Here is a 16,877-nt window from a genome sequence, read left to right as displayed (position 1 = left end):
ATATTTTGAAGTAGAAAGTAGCTTTATGAACAGCAATCGTTTGTGATCAGAGAGAAATAAATTGAAATTTGGTTCGTAGACTTGTCTCCCGAAGGATGCAACAGGACGTTAAATCGCGTGATTAATATTCTGCGCTCCGCTGCGATACATGCGCGCACGTATACCATTTGTTGTTCCGCGATATTAGAAAGGTCAAGACCCAAGATAGGGAGCGGAGGAATCCCGACATTTATCCGGATATAGAAAAGCCAGTGACACTTTGTGTGTCAAAATCATCAATTACATTAATCCTCGCATATATATCGAGCTTCTCGAACTCTGAAGATCGCGATATATGATCCTGATAAATAAGAGCGATTATGAATCCTTGCATCTTCGTGCTGACAAGATCGCGCAAATTTTTTGGAACCATCTAATAGTATATAATAAATAAAATATTTATAAATGCGTACAAATAATATTTATAATAAAATAACGTTTCTAAAAAAAATTTAAAATCGCATATTTTTAAAAATGTAATAAAATATAATATTTTACTTAAATTATAAACTATGTATATAAAATATGATTATTTTATGTAATATATGTATTAAAATATTATATAAAAATGTATTGTTATCTCACAATTTTAATGTATTCATTTTATTATACAATATATAATTAGAAGATCACCAACACATATCACTTTATTTTTTAGATTGTATTTTTTAAACAAAAACTAAGAATAAAACTTCAAAAATATAAATGTAAACTAAAAAGTGTCTTCTATCAGATATGGCAGTTTTTATAATACTAATTCTTATTTTGTAATAATTAATATTTTCACAACATAATAAAATAAACATTTGAGAAATTAAAGCTTAAAATTAGCATATTAATGGCAGTAATGCAAAATTCAAGTTTTGGATTGAAGGAATTATTTTTATAATATATAATTTTGTATATATTTTTTTACCAAGAAATATTTCAAAGATATTTAACTTTTTATATATTTTGCAAGAAAAACCTAGCAACATAAGATTTCATAAAGCAATTGCAACATTACATTACATCCAAGCAGAAATTCAATCATTTTCCACATGGGTGTACAAAATCACCAGACACCCAACACACAATTGCTTCTCGCAATAGAGTGAACAAACTTCTTGTGAATAGAGAGAATAAAAAAAATTGAGAGAACAAAAACATCCAAACTTATTTTACAGGCATGCCTTGCCATGCATAGTATTGTTTAAGAAAAATAAATAATTAAATTTCTATTTAAATAAATAACATCCCAATATGGTATAGTATAAGTTTTATTAACAAAGTGTACATATTTGCTTTTTTTAGTAAAAAACATTATTAAGAACAGTAATACCTTTATCTCTTGGGTGCACCATAAGCATCTGGCATCCTTTCTATCGTATATCTATGTTGAGATATATACATTATTGGCACACCTGGAATCTTCCGTATTCTTCGTTTCAAATCCCTATCATTAGTCGCAACGATATAACACTTGTGCTGAAATAATAACACAACACACAATTACTTATCTATTTTTTTGTCTATAGCAATCAATAAAGTAAATTGAATTAATGCTATCAAAAATTATCAAAAAGGTTATTAACACAATAAGAAATATAATTATATTTATACCTGTGTTACTCTGTTCACAAGACAGTCATCAGCATAGGTTCCCTTATGCAAACATTTTAATCTTTCAAATCGCGGATCCTTAATAATTCTCAATGCTAATCTATATTTCTGTCCAAGCTTTTCTAATTCACCCATTACACAATCCGTTATGTATGGTGTGCATTTTGCATAGAGACATTCCATCATGTTTTGTATTATATCCAATTTGTTTTTAATAGAAAAATTAATGAAGTTTGTGTCAATTAAAACATGGTAAGGTGGTCCAAGTTGCATATTATATTGGAAAAATAAGGCAGAAGACTGTTGTGGCCTAAAAAAAATAAGTACTATGTAATTTTATAACATAAAAACATTTTATAGTAAATAATTCCCTATGTGATTTTTATTAGAAATAATATTATGTGTAATATTATTTACACTTCTGTAATTTTTATTTTAGTCTTATCTTCTTTCGGAGTTTTCTTTGATGGCAGCCGTTTCTCTGGCTTTCTGTAAAAAGAAATTTACTTTAATTTCTTTTGCATATAGTTTAAATAAAAATATAACATTTGTAGAAAATCATATCATGAAATATCAACTTACATTCGTGAATCACTCAGACTAATCATCCTTTTCATTTGAGCGAATCTCTGCATCACAACTTTACGCGTTTTCTTATTTTTCCCCTGTAGTATATAATTGCATAGCAAGTATTATTATATAAATTAACAACAAGATTTTATTATCAATGCATGATAATACAAACTAAAGTAAAATATAATCATTATATTTTCATATCAGGACAAATTAGCAAAATAGCTATTTGCTCAACAAGTAAACACTGTGCAAGTAACGAACAAAAACTTGTTCAATGTATGCACTTATAAAAAATATAATCTATAATTTTTGTTATCGCTAGCTGTGTTATAAAATATGATACTTCACACAACTATAATAACCTACAAGATAATTTGTATCATTTATTCGCAATGAGCTGTTTTATAACCTTGAAGACACTAGTACTATCAGTATAATTTCCAAAAATGTCTTGATGCATTAAATGAATGTTAAATAATTTAATTTAACTATAAATAAAATTTGTATTTACTCTTTTAATTAAAAAATACTCATACCATTGTATCGTTTGTAGACGTATATGCGTACGTATCCTTAAATCTTGTTTGTAAAAATTATAATAAATTTAAAATATATAATAATCAAACAAGAGTTTTACAATTACATTTTATAATAATTCTCCGTATTTTAATCAATTATTAATAACTACATATAAAACACACGCAAACCACGCAAACGTGCTATTGTTAGGTTAGAAATAAAAGAAAAGAGGTTAGGTTAGGTTAAAGTAGAGAGGAACGTGTCCAGCAGCCACCGCGCCACCGCGACCTTTTTCGTGCGATCGATAGACTAGAATCAGCGCCAAACGTAAATGTAAAATTTAGTGACCTCATCCACTTATTGATACTGTCAATAAAGAAATCTTTATTGGTGTGTGTCCGTACTACATAAGAGCAAACGAGATGATATATTTATATACAATATAATTTACATTCTCGCTAGCACATATAATAAAAAAAAAATAATTATGTTACTATAACATTTTATGTGCATAGCACAGAACTAAATTGTAATTAAATTGTACACATATGCATTTTTCTTTGATCAAAACGTGGAACATACATTTAATATAAATTTCATATATAGATTCTTCGTTCCATAAAAAAAAAATTCGTCACTCACCGATCCGATGCGCAACAAGCGGAGTTATCAGCCACGAAGCTGCGATGATACTGTAACATAAAAAACATAAGATTCAAATTAAAACAGTGCTAATTTTAAGTAATAAATATTTAAAATAGAAAATTTTATGCGCACACTGAACTTTTAAAATTCAACTTTGAAACACATATGCATATTATGCACACACGTAGGCATATATATTTAGTAATATTTTTTAAAAAAGATCATTACAAAAATTAATGTATAATATATAAAATGTTATATACATTTTCTTTTTTTCTCTCAATATTTTTAAAATTTGTTGGAATAAAATCGAATAAATGATAAAAAATCGTTTATGCAAATAAAAAATATTTACCCCAAGGTTGCTCCGCTGATGCCCGATGTCCTTCCCAGACCTCTTCCTCCTCTCGAAAATGTGGCTCGTTGTACGTAGCTGCAATGATACTGTAACATACAAATATAATAATTGATTATTTGCTTAAATAATTGACAACACAACAATCAGATTTTCGGCTATCATAATAACACAAATATCTGTCTGGAATATTAATTCGCACAATCTAATGTTAAAATATAAAATAATTCTCAAAGATAAAATACAATTAAGTCTATTATTTATCGTTCAATATACAGAAAATATGTGAAATTAAAAGCGGAATGCTTACATTATCGGCTGAGCAAGTACTGCAATATAAATGCTACTTACCAAATAAATATCGCGATAGCATCCGCCCTGGAACCTATCCATGTTTGGATTGTCTTGATCTGCAAATGAAACAATTAAGAACGTAAATTAAAATAGAGAAGGATTCCTTTCCCGCGCGATCAACATTGCGCGTCACAATTGAGTGTCGTGCAATCGCACGATCTTTGCTTGAACAAATATTAATGAATATGCGTTCGATCGAATTATAACGTAAAATTGATATGTTACACTTACCAATTAAATGATTCGCGATGCCACTCGTTCTGGAATCGGCTCATTCTGCATTCGTCGTGATGCCACTCGTTCTGGATGAATCGGTTCATTCTGCATTCGTCGCGTTCTGAAAGTGATACGCAAAAATTAAGATGACGTGAAATGGCTTCGCGCGATCAACTTCAAGCGAGTGACGCCGCACGATACGCTGAATCTTTCTGCAGCATCATGCAAAGAGGACGGCTAGCAGCACGACGTTACAAAAAGATTCGATACTGGCATCGCTAGATACGCGTCCTTACGTGTCGATTGCCCATACGAATAATCGATAACATGCGACGACTGTCTTTTTCCGATATTGCGAATAACGTGTGCCAAATATATTGAAAACGCATAAACGCAAAGTTAAGACTGAGAGTTTAGCTCGAGTTACGATGAAAATTTGACTTACCGAGTAAATATGGCGCGACATTTGCCTCTCTCTCTCTCGGCACCGGTCCACATCTAATCAAACTTGTCGCGATCTGCAAATGAGGAATGCGATTAACATGGCGGAGGGATTCCTTCCCGCGCGATCGACTTCGCGCATCACGATTGACATGTCGCCACGAGTCGCGATCTTCGCTCGAACAAGCGTTGACAGATACGTGTTCGAACGAATTACAACGCAAGATCGATACGTGTGTTATATTTACCAATTAAGGGATTCGCGATGCCACTTAATTATTCCGGAGCCGGTCCATCTTGCGTCCGTTACGTTCTGACAGCGACACGCAAAAAGGTGGAGTGAAACAGCTTCGTCACCCTCGCACGGTCAACTTCACGCGTCAAAAATGACGCTGCGTCGCGCGGTTAACTTCACGCGCCAAAAGTAACGCCGCGCGGCGTCGCGCCACGCAGTTGGTACGCCGAATCTTTGCAGCATCCTTGCTGCCAGCCATTCTCTTCGTGCAGCATAATGATGCAAAAAAAAAATTCGATACTGGCATCACTGGGTACGCGTCCTTACATGACGATTGCCCACAAATGGTTTAAGAATTTTTACTTTGTCAATATAAATGTTTCATAATAAAATATGTTATAATTTTTCAACTTTGATTTTTATTTACGTGTTAATTTAAATCAAAAGAGAAACATTTTTGGTCAGATTGAAGAAAAAACAATTTACAGATTGGGAACAATTCTACAGATCCTTTTCAAACAGTAACAATACGCAAATTCGGTTCCAACGGCTCGAACAAAAGGCGGGAATCCAAACAATAGGACTACACATATATGCAACCGCTTCTCTCACACAATCAAAAATGCGCACGCGTACTGCACAAAAGGAGAAGAAGGAAGGGGAAATCAGATGTTTGCATCATTTCGGAATCCGGACGATAGAGTCATATTTCGAGTGAATTGCGTATCGTCAATTCGTCACTTGTACGCATCGAGTTAATCGTCGAGTTCGGTACGCGCGGAAAATACTTTCCGCTTCCGTCACGGCGCCGCGACGCCTGTAGTAGAAACGTAGAGGCAGTAGTGGAGCTCCCTGCGACGTTGAGGAGGGGAGGGGCGACAACGAGAGACGCGCGGCGCGCGAGAACGTTACTCGAAACTCGAACCTCGAACGGCTCCAACCCGCCGCCGGCTTCGTAACCGTCGTCCCCGATCGATTTCCTCGTCGTCGAAACGCGACGTCGGGGCTCCTCGTCGTTGTCCATCCGCGGCTTCACTCTCTCCGCCATGGAGGCCCTGATACCTGTGATAAACAAGCTACAGGACGTATTCAACACCGTCGGCGCTACCGTGTTGCAGCTGCCGCAGATCGTCGTTCTGGGCACGCAGGTTAGCCGGAGCCCCCAAGCTGCGAGCGGCACGGGTCCGCCACCTGGACTTTGCCACCCTCCTCTTGTCTCAAGGTTAAACAATTTGAGCCTTTTTGATAAGGGAACAAATTACGAAAGAGAGAGAGAGGAGGTGCAGTCGAAAGGAGCGGATCTAGCGAATTGATTATCGCTGTCGACATACTGTCCGAATTATTTTCCTTTGTCACGAACAATGTAATCGTCTGTTTATTGTAAGTTGCTCGCTGCTTATCAGCGACACCGTTGAGAAAATGATATCGTTGTGAATCACATTAGTTTCCTTAGGTGTTTACTTCTACTGTCTATACTCACATCTATACTGTCTATACTCGAGAGTCTCAAAATATTTTGATTCAGACATTTAACCCTCGGAAGCTGACTATTGGATTATGAATCCTGAATTGTTATTGAAGTAAATTTCACATTTGCTTTTTTTGTATGAGTCATTGTGGTTCCTTGAAATCAATTCATACCTTTACTCGATAAATTAAATGGAGCTACTGTGTCATAGATTTTGATATCAGTTCTGAAGTATTAAAAAAAACTTTGATCTAGGAATGAAAAGTTACGTAAGGATATCACACATAAATCTTTAAGCAATGATCAATCTGACAGATCTTTATTAAATCGAAGAGACATAATGTCGACCAGATACTACCTGCTCCTTATCAAGTGTATCTACAAATTCATGAAGATTGCATGAATATCATTATTAATTAGTCCACACACAGTACTCTTTATTAGTTTGGAAACACTATAAAAGTGTGTTATATTAAAGACAAAATCTATTTTAATTTTTAACTGTTTATTTAATTAAACTAAGAAAAACAAAAATAAGAGTATATGTGTACATTATCAAATAGGTTGGAATTGAAAAAAAGAATTTCCATTAAATTTTAGATTTCTTCAAATAACCACTTAATTTTTACTTTGATGAAAACTTCTAAGCATAAAACGAATCAATTTTTAAGAATTCAGTTGGGATATGTCTCTTGCTGGATTTCAATTTTCTAGAAGTGTATTGTGATTCAAAATAATGATTTGATATACTTTTAGCATGTATAAGTGCTGCAGGTGTTTTAGCTACAACTATTCATTGTCATTTAAACATTTTACAATGTATTTGTATTTGCGTAGAACTTGCAATCACTGTTTATTTGTAGAATGTAGAGTGTTTTTAAATTTATGGATACTGTACCTCGATACACTACAATTGTTTAATAAGAATAAATGTGTACAAATTTAATTACATTAAAAAATTAATAATAAGATTAGGATATATAATAATAAGAAAAAATGTTTCAAAGATGTTGGATACGCTTTAAGAGCAAATGTTGAATTTTTCAGAGCTCAGGAAAGTCGTCGGTAATAGAGAGTCTGGTGGGTCGTTCCTTTTTACCGCGAGGGACCGGTATTGTCACGCGACGTCCATTAATACTGCAACTTGTTTACACACCGCGAGATGATCGCGAGCACAGGAGCGCGGAGAACGGCACCCTGGACCTGGAGGAGTGGGGAATGTTTCTACACACGAAGAACAAGATTTACAAGGACTTCGACGATATACGCGCGGAAATCGAGGCTGAGACCGACCGAATGGCCGGGGCGAACAAGGGGATCTGCCCAGAACCAATTAATCTTAAGATATACTCGACGTCCGTTGTCAATCTGACGCTCATTGACTTACCCGGCATCACAAAGGTGCCGGTAGGCGATCAGCCAGAGGACATTGAGTCTCAGATACGCGATCTTGTATTGAAGTATATATGTAGTCCTAACTCGATAATCTTAGCAGTTGTCACTGCCAATACCGATATGGCTACGAGTGAGAGTTTGAAGCTCAGCAAGGACGTCGATCCAGATGGTAGGCGAACGTTGGCAGTTGTTACAAAATTGGATCTCATGGATGCTGGTAAATTTAATGAAAATCCCATAATTTTTTGCATTTTTAAGAAGCTCTAACTTAAAAAAGTGGAGGAGAGTAACATGACTTTTCATTTATATCTTATCTTTTAATTAAATTTTAGTAAATATGAGCTTTAGCTTGCCTTTAAAATAATAAATAAAATTTAAACAATCAAAATTATAATTGGTTATTTAAAATGTTTTTACAATGTTGATAAATGTTGATGCAGAAAATGAAAAAGATTTTTATAATAATGATGTAAATATATTAACAAATGTTGTTGCACATTAGTCTGATATAATATATTAAAGAGAACTATATAATTGATAAACATTTTATACTCTTACAAATGATATGGTAAAACTTTATTATTTTAATTTTAAAATGTTTTTTAGACTCTATTATTTTATGAATTGTCGAAATTCTCATATTTTATTTGGGTTTAAAATTACTTAGAATTTTTCTGCCATAAGACACAATACTGTTTAGAAAGTTACACTTTAAATTTGAAGGAAAGTGTAGTTAAAATATTTGAAAAAAGAAATATCTGTACATTAATCGTTAACTTATTTTTAAAACTTTTTTTTTATTTTTTATATTATGTGAAAAACTAAAAAATTTCCTCAAATTTATCAAAGAAGGTAGGATTGATTGATGGAACAACAATTATTAAGTACATCTTTTTTTTTCTTCTTTTAGGGACCGATGCCATAGATATTCTATGTGGTAGGGTTATCCCAGTAAAATTGGGTATTATAGGTGTAGTTAATCGTTCTCAACAAGACATAATGAATAACAAGAGTATTCAGGAAGCGTTGAAGGATGAGGCTACATTCTTGCAACGTAAATATCCAACGTTGGCTAACAGAAACGGCACTCCTTACTTAGCGAAAACTCTCAATCGTTTACTTATGCAACATATTAGAGATTGCTTGCCGGAGCTGAAGGTAATAACAATATTAACAGTAAAATTGAATTGCATAAGACGTAGCTAGAATCCACTAAAGTAATTTACATAATTTGGTAGAACTTGTGCTTTTTGAAAACAGAACAGAGTGAATACGATGGTCGCGCAATATCAGACCCTGCTCAATTCGTATGGCGGCGATGTCGAGGACAAGAGTCAAACCTTGCTGCAAATCATCACGAAATTCGCGAACAGCTATTGCGCCACGATAGAGGGAACAGCGAGAAACATAGAGACCACCGAGCTGTGCGGTGGTGCTCGCATTTGCTATATATTTCACGAGACATTCGGCAAAACGCTTGATTCAATTAATCCACTGGCGGACCTCAGTAAAGTGGACATATTGACCGCTATACGCAACGCGACTGGTCCAAGACCAGCTCTCTTTGTGCCAGAGGTCTCCTTTGAGCTACTAGTTAAACGACAAATACGAAAGTTGGAAGATCCTTCGTTACGGTGCGTCGAACTCGTGCACGAAGAAATGCAAAGTATAATACAACATTGTGGTACCGAGGTGCAGCAGGAAATGCTGCGTTTCCCTAAGCTACATGAGCGTATCGTCGATGTTGTTACACAATTGTTACGTAGACGGCTCCCACCTACTAATTCAATGGTAAACTAAAATATCTACTTTTGTACATACTGGTATTTCGCAATAGATAGAAGAATATTTAAGAAATGATTCTAGATAAAATTAGATTAGAATCAAGAATAACAAAATTGTGTTTAAGGCTACATTTTTTTTACTGTAAGTGTTTAAATATTTATTGGTATTGTAAGCACTTTCTACTTAAATATTTAAATATTCGGATTTACAAAATTAAGAATAACAAAATTTCGATAGAAGCTCCGTTTTTTAATTATAAATATTCACGTGCTTTAACTATTCTATTTATGTAAATATTCAGTCATTAAACATTTTTCATTAAAAAACAATTTTAATTATAATTTTGTTCTTATATTATATTTTATGTTAAAGAATTTTTGCTTTTTCTCATCTAGAATCACTTCTTAAATTATCTCTTTTGTCGAATATATAATATGTATATAATATACGTAACGAATTTTTCATACATAATAATTTGATTTTTTTAAAAAAAGGTAGAGAACTTGGTTGCAATAGAATTGGCATACATTAACACCAAGCATCCCGACTTTCACAAAGATGCCGCATTTGTGTCGTCTTTATTGAAGGACGCTGATGTAGATCACTTGAAGCACAACAAACGATTAACTTCTGCATCCAATACCATAATCACCAACGACACGGTACGTAATAATCTCTAATGATTTTGCGAAATTTATTATATCTGTGTGTTTATTATATTTGTACATTATTAATTGAAATAGTTATTGTTTCAAGACTCCTGATTTATATGTGGATAACGACGTACGGTTCATCAGTTTATTCATTAATTTGTCCGCAACACTTTAATTTTTTCTTTTTTACTGTGTTTGCCACTAATAGTGAAATACATTTGTAACAGATTGTAAAATCAGTCACTAATCAAGACGGGATAAACTCTGTTTCCGATCAGACTAAGGAACAGCAAGGACAGCAAAATCACTGGCTGCTAAGTAACTTACTACTCCAGGGAAGAACAGACTCTACCAGTTCCGCGGACGGTTCTCCGGTCAGAATACGTCAGGAAAATAACGCACCGCATCCTGCGATTGAGCTGCAGAAAGCATCCCCGCAACAAAAGCCAGTAAATCTGCTGCCTGCGGTACCAATACAGACATCACGAAAGCTTAGCGATCGTGAGCAACGGGATTGTGATATTATTGGTAAAGAAGTCTTTGTATTAAATGTCGTACACATGTTAATAACAAATTTTAATTTTAATTATCTTCCTTTATTTGCAGAAAGACTCATAAGATCATACTTTTATATTGTACGAAAGTCCATTCAGGATACTGTACCAAAGGCTGTTATGCATTTCCTAGTCAACTACGTGAAAGATAATTTACAGAGTGAACTTGTCACACATTTGTACAAATCGGATCAGGCTGAGGCCTTGTTAATCGAGAGCGAACACATCGCTGTTAGACGTAAAGAAACAGCGGATATGCTTAAGGTACATAAAAAATTAAATATCTTTTTGTAGTAAACAACTGACGTCTATAACAATTGTTCTAATTTCACAGGCATTGACTCAAGCGGGTCACATCATTAGTGAAATTAGAGAGACGCATATGTGGTAATCAAAGCCTAAGGCTTTTACATCAGCAGATTCTAGTGAATTTAGGTATTGCATCTCTGTGTTTTAATGAACTGAGCTGAGAGAAGGATGTACTTTACTAATGTATATGATGAATCACTGTGTATATAATTCTTTCTCACGCAAGTAAGGTATATATATTGCTATTGAGACGCAAAATGATCCTGATACGTTACCCAATTTTATAGCATGCAGAAGGACATGACGTCTTACGCATGTTCATATCAATCGTATCATTTGATTTCACGAGATGATTAATTCACGAGAATTCGGGCTCGATCTTTTATTCTCGGCATTCTATAGATGTGTATGCTGATGACGATCTATTGTACGAAAAATGATTAATTCTTGAATAACTTGTTTTGTATTATTTTATCACCGGGAATTACATGTTTCTTAAGTACTTAGTCTAATCTTGCATTATCTCACATTACAGTGACTGTTAACTGAAAATGCAATTAAAGATCATTGTCCCATGTATCTGCTAGTTTTAGTTGTTTGCATATAATTTCTTTTTTCAGAATAGAAAACTGAGAAAGTCTATTCTTAGTGAATTGCGTCGCGTTTTTCACAGAGCTGTAGAATAAACATTAAAATAAATGTTTCACTACTGTAAACAATTGTTATAAAATTTAAATTGACCAAGGGAGTATTACACGGAAATAGATCCGAGAGAATTGTAACATTGGACGATACACTGTTCTGTTTTGATACCTTCAATATTCGGCTCGACCAAATGTTTATTGACAAAGTCCGCGTGCTCGAATAACAAAGGCATCGCGTCTCGATAATCGCCGCGATACATTTTCGCGATGGCACTCAGTCTTTTTTGAATCGATTTACGAAAATGTTTTTCGATTCTTTTCAAATCGACAAGTTTTTTGCACTTTATACACTGCTGATTCGTTACGTTTGTCGAAAAATCTATCGGTTCCGTGCACGCCGTACACTTATAACTCGTTATTGCATCGGACAACGGAAATTTCCAGTTTTGCTTGCAGGCAACGCATCCGCACAGGAATCGGTATTTCTTCCACAGAATCTCACGCCTGTTCAATTTATTCTCGCTGAGAAAATGAGGCCCGTAGCAATCGAGTATCTCACATCCCTTGCCGATGAAGCGCAATGCCCTGACTACGACTATTCCTATAAATTATAAAAAAGTCGGAACGTTCCGTTGATTCTCCATGCAGCCCCATTATCAATTTGTATGGTCAACTCATCTCTGAGTAGCGATAATGTAACACTTATTCTCGAAAATGTGAAAAATAAAAAATTTCTCCATTTTAATGGTATAAAGTTTCACATTTTCGTCCTAAGAAATCCAAATGGAAAATTTTTAATAAAACTTTAATGAAATTTTAATGACATTTTATTAAACTTTATTTTGAAATTTATTTTGGAATATTCTGATTAGTGATTTTATAATTTTATCAAAAATTCATTAATTTTAATAAAATATAATTTCTTATTATGAAACATCTGTGTGTTCTCGAAGCAATTGTAATTTCATAACAATTCATTATAATTTTAGCAAAATTTTATCTTTTTATTAAATAATAATTTTTCATTAAAATTTCATTAAATTTATATTGAATTTTCAACAAAACATGATCTGTTTTTTACTAAAAGCAGAAAATAATCTTTAGCGAAATATAATTAAAATGTTATTGTGTCTTTATTGAAATTTCATCAAAATTTTATTAAAATTTTTCTACCAGGAAAAAGTTACATAATCACTATCCTGATTGGATCACTTACCATTTGGATAAGAGTGGCGGACCACGTTCGGATAACAGCTATGATTCACGAGGCTGACTGTAGAGTAGATCGCGGCACCGACATTTCTGGGGTCCCAGACGTGTGTCGCCTCGTCGTGGACATTCTCGACGATCTCGTACGCGTTGCAATTAATCGCCTGTAAATGATGCAGCATAGCCACAGCCAGTAAAATGAGCGTTTCCCTCGTGCAGACGATGTCCATTTTACCCAGAACCCAGATTAGGCATTTCGCGAGGAAGATCGCTTCAGCAGTGCGAATGAGATTCATGTTTGGCTCCACATCGGCACAATGAGTCTCTAAGTGGAATACCGTTCGATAATCGAGAGGACTGTATGTCTCCCTCGATCCCAAGCTCGCGCGCTCTTTGTTAATGTCGTCCTTGTTATCTTTTGCGTTACTGTCAGCGTGATATCGCAGGAAATCAAGATTTAAATCGCACGTTGTCTCTGCAATGTTTCGTACAAGAGCTTGTACAACTGTCGTGCGATAGGCCAGCAAAAGATAAGACGTTTGCTGCTGGCGTTCGTTGTTCAACAAATTTTCAACAAAGTAATTGAATATCGGACACTCGTATCGGTGGTACGTCTTCCAAGCCTCCTTGCGACACGCCTCGGTACAAAAGACCACCTGGAGAAAATGCGAGACAAAATCGACTTATATCAAAAGATACAGCATGTAAACTGCAGGACAGGAAGAGTCACACAAAAAGGTAAAATAAATCAATACAGGAACTAACCAGCGAAGGTACGGATTATATTAATTGACGCTACATACATGGCGTAGCATAGGCGAATGTAAATTGTGCGTTTCTACTAACTGTTTGGCAATCGCGGCATGGGATTTTAACGCTGTCTTCTAATTTAAGTGTGGCATGGCAATGCAAACAATTCCTGCCGAAAGCTGGTGCATCCGTGCTAAAGGAGAACGGCCGGTCGACAATGAGCACAGCTCCCGGTTTGATGTCCCTCGTAGCTACGAGGTGCCGGCCCCTGGCCTCGTCAAACCGCAGCTCAACGCCATCCGAGCAGCTCGTAAGACTGCTGTGCGGCTTGCCATTGACGGTGGGCAATGTGTTGCTGGAAAAAGAACGGGAAGAGGAAGAAGAGGAGGAGGAGGAGGATGTCCTTCCACGGGCGCCACGTTTCCTGGAGGACGTAGAGGCTTCCAACTTACGGGAGCACTCCCGCTCTAGCTGAAGACATTCCTTCCTACGTTGCACGTAATCCCGGACATTCTCCGCGGAGCCGTCATAGAAGCTCACGGGAAGCGCCAGCATGCATTCGCAGTCCCGCAGGCAGCTCGCGTAAACGCGCCGGCTGTAGAAGCGTCTGGCGCGCTCGGAGATCGCATCTAGAAACACTCTACCGTTCGCACTGGCCGCAAACAGTGCTTGCGTGAGAATATTACAAGTTCTAATCTCCTGCTCCGCGTCATCCCTGGGCTCTGTGCTCGTCGCCCCGAGCGACTTCTCGTACAGCCACGCGGCCCGCGCCTCGCTCTTACCCTCGTACGAGTCGCTCGGTTTCAGGCCCACCACGCAGGGCATTTCCACAAGCGTCTCGACCATTCCTCGCCTGTCACCCGACGCGGATAGCCTCGCAAATCGAGTCGCGAGCAGCTCCTCCTGCGAAACGGTGTCCAGCACGGCACGACGGAACTCGTCAAGCGAGACGTTTCTGTAATATAACAGACGAAATATAAAAACAAGTTTTTAATATTAGGGTTGCTCCCGCTTTTTTTTTAAATAAGAATAAAATGTTTTTTATATGCTGAATCTTCCTTAAAAATATATTTTAACATTAGTTTTAAACATGTTTAAAACATCTTTTTTAAGGAAAAGAAGTTTAAAACAAATGTTTATTTAAAACAGTATGTTTAAAACATGTTTTAAACATTTGCTTTAAACATAACAATCTTCTTTTATATGAAAAATTCAAGAAAAGCCAGTCATTCCTACAATGCAATAAATATAAATTTCTAATTTCTCTTTTTAATCTTTTGTTGCGCGCAAGTTAACTGTAATCAAAAAGTCAATCAAAATTGACTTTCTTTTACAAAAAATTCGTGCTGGAATAAAAATAAAAATCATGTTTTGAAAATTTCTAAATTAATGTTTTTGAGATTGCTAATTTTAAATCTGCATTTATAATTAGAAAATTTTTAATACCAAATCTAATTTGGTGAAATATTGAAGTCTTTATAATGAAACTTTATAAATTTTTTTTAATTTTGACTTTAAATTTACATAATTAGCGTTCCTAAAAATCCCTATATATTAAAATTTAACAAAATATATTCAACAGAGAATTTCATGCAACAAAGGAACAGTTAGCACTTATATTGAATATTGAAACAAATAATGAATTGAAAGAAATGAAAAAGATTTATTTATACTACACATTTGAGTTGAAAAAAAACCAATTGTTTTAGTAAAAGTAAGAATTATACTCAGAATAATTTTAAAAATAAAATATAGCAAAAGCGATAATATTTTAAAAAGTTGTAATATTCTTCCTACAAAATGATGTCATACTATAATTATTTAAACAAGAATATTTTTGTTATGTATAAGAAATATATAAAAAATTCTTGTTATCATTTATTGGAATTATCGTTATCGAAAGATACAGGTGAAATAATTTCTGAGTTTATCTGTACATATATTTTTAATTTCATTCACACGTTTGAATGTGTGACATCGAATGATATATAATTGGTACATAAAATATATTGACGTGTTTGGAAATATGCGAATTGATCGACGAATGAGCGACGGCGACCCCAATTTTTTCGCAGACAAGTCGCAGTACGCACGTATTTCCATTTCATTTCTCTAAATTTAACGCTGTAAATTTAATCGCAGACAGAAATAGTGCACGAGCGACGACAGCCCGTCCGGTCAGAGAAGCGAACATTCCGTTCATAGAATTTGTTATTAGCTGAAGATGCGTTCCGGCTTCGCAATAGGAAAATCAAGAGATCTGCAGGGAGATGGAATAACTGACGATAACCGCGATCGAAAAGCAGCTGGCTTACCCCTTTTTCGTCAAAGACATTCTCGCTAATGGTTATCGAGATCGATTGATTGTGTTTAACGTGATTAACATCCGCGGGATCTGCCTCCTCGTCGCAAAATGGAGACGCGAATACGATGGATTCTAAAATTAGGCCGACAGTGTATTTGTTTCCTCTTGTAAAACGCGCCAACCGATTTTGTTCATTGAAAATGAGAATGCTGAGAAAATCCGTGGAATTTTTTGAATAAATAAAATTTAATTTTTATCTTTGAAAATTATGGATTTTTATGAGATTTTATTAGTACTGAGAATAAGGAAGTTTTTGTAAAAAGAAAGAGAAGAAATTTACTTTTAAATTTGAATTCTATCTCTTCTTTTTTAACAAATTTCTTTCTTCATAATGTAAAATCAATAAAATTGGTAAGACATATACATCCATGTATTATTCTATTGTCACTCAAGAATTTTTATTTCAAAGATTAGTGACAGTAGAAGACAATACACCATTTTTAATTGACATTGTGTTTTAATCACCTTTCAAATTCTATACTTCTGGTAAATTAAAATACAATAATATTATTACAAATTGTTGATATAATATGCTATATTTTGCCATAATTGTATTTTTTAAATACTTTTTCAAGTTATTATTTAAAACTTAAATGGAATTAAAAAACGAAATGACTGTGAAACCTGCTTCTTAGATGCCGTTTTTAGAAATTAAGAAGATACAAATTAGAATTATTCTGCATATATATAAAAGTATTAGAGCGAACAAAAAATCAAAAATTTGTGATAAAACAAGTTAGGCACAAGTCAAATAAATTATAAA

The 16,877-nt window shown here is 34.7% G+C and overlaps 3 protein-coding genes across 4 annotated transcripts; 1 reads left to right on the top strand and 2 right to left on the bottom strand.

Annotated features, from left to right (window-relative positions):
* Positions 1–1,280: 1,280 nt before the first annotated feature.
* Positions 1,281–3,005, bottom strand: LOC105828121 (rRNA-processing protein FCF1 homolog). The gene is made up of 5 exons (XM_012666324.3): positions 2,754–3,005; positions 2,224–2,306; positions 2,059–2,130; positions 1,642–1,951; positions 1,281–1,506 (listed from the first exon to the last, which is right to left on the bottom strand). Exons 1-5 carry the CDS (start codon positions 2,754–2,756, stop codon positions 1,363–1,365), a joined length of 612 nt encoding a protein of 203 aa, XP_012521778.1. The 5' UTR covers positions 2,757–3,005; the 3' UTR covers positions 1,281–1,362.
* A 2,622-nt stretch (positions 3,006–5,627) lies between these two features.
* On the top strand, positions 5,628–11,725 carry LOC105828123 (dynamin-1-like protein). Of its 2 annotated transcripts, none has more exons than XM_012666328.3 (8): positions 5,628–6,130; positions 7,498–8,062; positions 8,756–9,003; positions 9,106–9,636; positions 10,125–10,292; positions 10,562–10,811; positions 10,890–11,101; positions 11,172–11,725. In XM_012666328.3, exons 1-8 carry the CDS (start codon positions 6,029–6,031, stop codon positions 11,226–11,228), a joined length of 2,133 nt encoding a protein of 710 aa, XP_012521782.1. In that variant the 5' UTR covers positions 5,628–6,028; the 3' UTR covers positions 11,229–11,725. The 2 variants fall into 2 exon arrangements, with proteins under 2 accessions (XP_012521782.1, XP_028046257.1); XM_028190456.2 differs by having other exon boundaries at positions 6,082–6,204.
* On the bottom strand, positions 11,289–16,810 carry LOC105828124 (SET and MYND domain-containing protein 4). Its single transcript, XM_012666329.3, has 4 exons — positions 16,065–16,810; positions 13,846–14,704; positions 13,007–13,655; positions 11,289–12,391 (listed from the first exon to the last, which is right to left on the bottom strand). Exons 1-4 carry the CDS (start codon positions 16,082–16,084, stop codon positions 11,898–11,900), a joined length of 2,022 nt encoding a protein of 673 aa, XP_012521783.1. The 5' UTR covers positions 16,085–16,810; the 3' UTR covers positions 11,289–11,897.
* Between the last annotated feature and the right edge of the window lie 67 nt (positions 16,811–16,877).

Source organism: Monomorium pharaonis, chromosome 3 (genome assembly GCF_013373865.1).
Source record: "Monomorium pharaonis isolate MP-MQ-018 chromosome 3, ASM1337386v2, whole genome shotgun sequence".
NCBI classification, from domain to species: domain Eukaryota; kingdom Metazoa; phylum Arthropoda; class Insecta; order Hymenoptera; family Formicidae; genus Monomorium; species Monomorium pharaonis.
Note: the sequence above shows the minus strand (reverse complement) of the source record. Positions and strands in the feature narration are given on the sequence as shown.

Coding starts and splice junctions, on each gene's coding strand:
- LOC105828121 (XM_012666324.3), bottom strand. Junction 2,131..2,223: donor AGTCTGAGTGATTCACGAAT/GTAAGTTGATAT, acceptor TTCTTTTTACAG/AAAGCCAGAGAAACGGCTGC. Junction 1,952..2,058: donor AAAATAAAAATTACAGAAGT/GTAAATAATATT, acceptor TATTTTTTTTAG/GCCACAACAGTCTTCTGCCT.
- LOC105828123 (XM_012666328.3), top strand. CDS start 6,029: ATGGAGGCCCTGATACCTGTGATAAACAAGCTACAGGACGTATTCAAC. Junction 10,293..10,561: donor CCATAATCACCAACGACACG/GTACGTAATAAT, acceptor GTTTCCGATCAG/ACTAAGGAACAGCAAGGACA. Junction 11,102..11,171: donor AAACAGCGGATATGCTTAAG/GTACATAAAAAA, acceptor CTAATTTCACAG/GCATTGACTCAAGCGGGTCA.
- LOC105828124 (XM_012666329.3), bottom strand. CDS start 16,084: ATGTCTTTGACGAAAAAGGG. Junction 14,705..16,064: donor ATGTCTTTGACGAAAAAGGG/GTAAGCCAGCTG, acceptor GTTATATTACAG/AAACGTCTCGCTTGACGAGT. Junction 13,656..13,845: donor CATGCCGCGATTGCCAAACA/GTTAGTAGAAAC, acceptor CATTTTCTCCAG/GTGGTCTTTTGTACCGAGGC.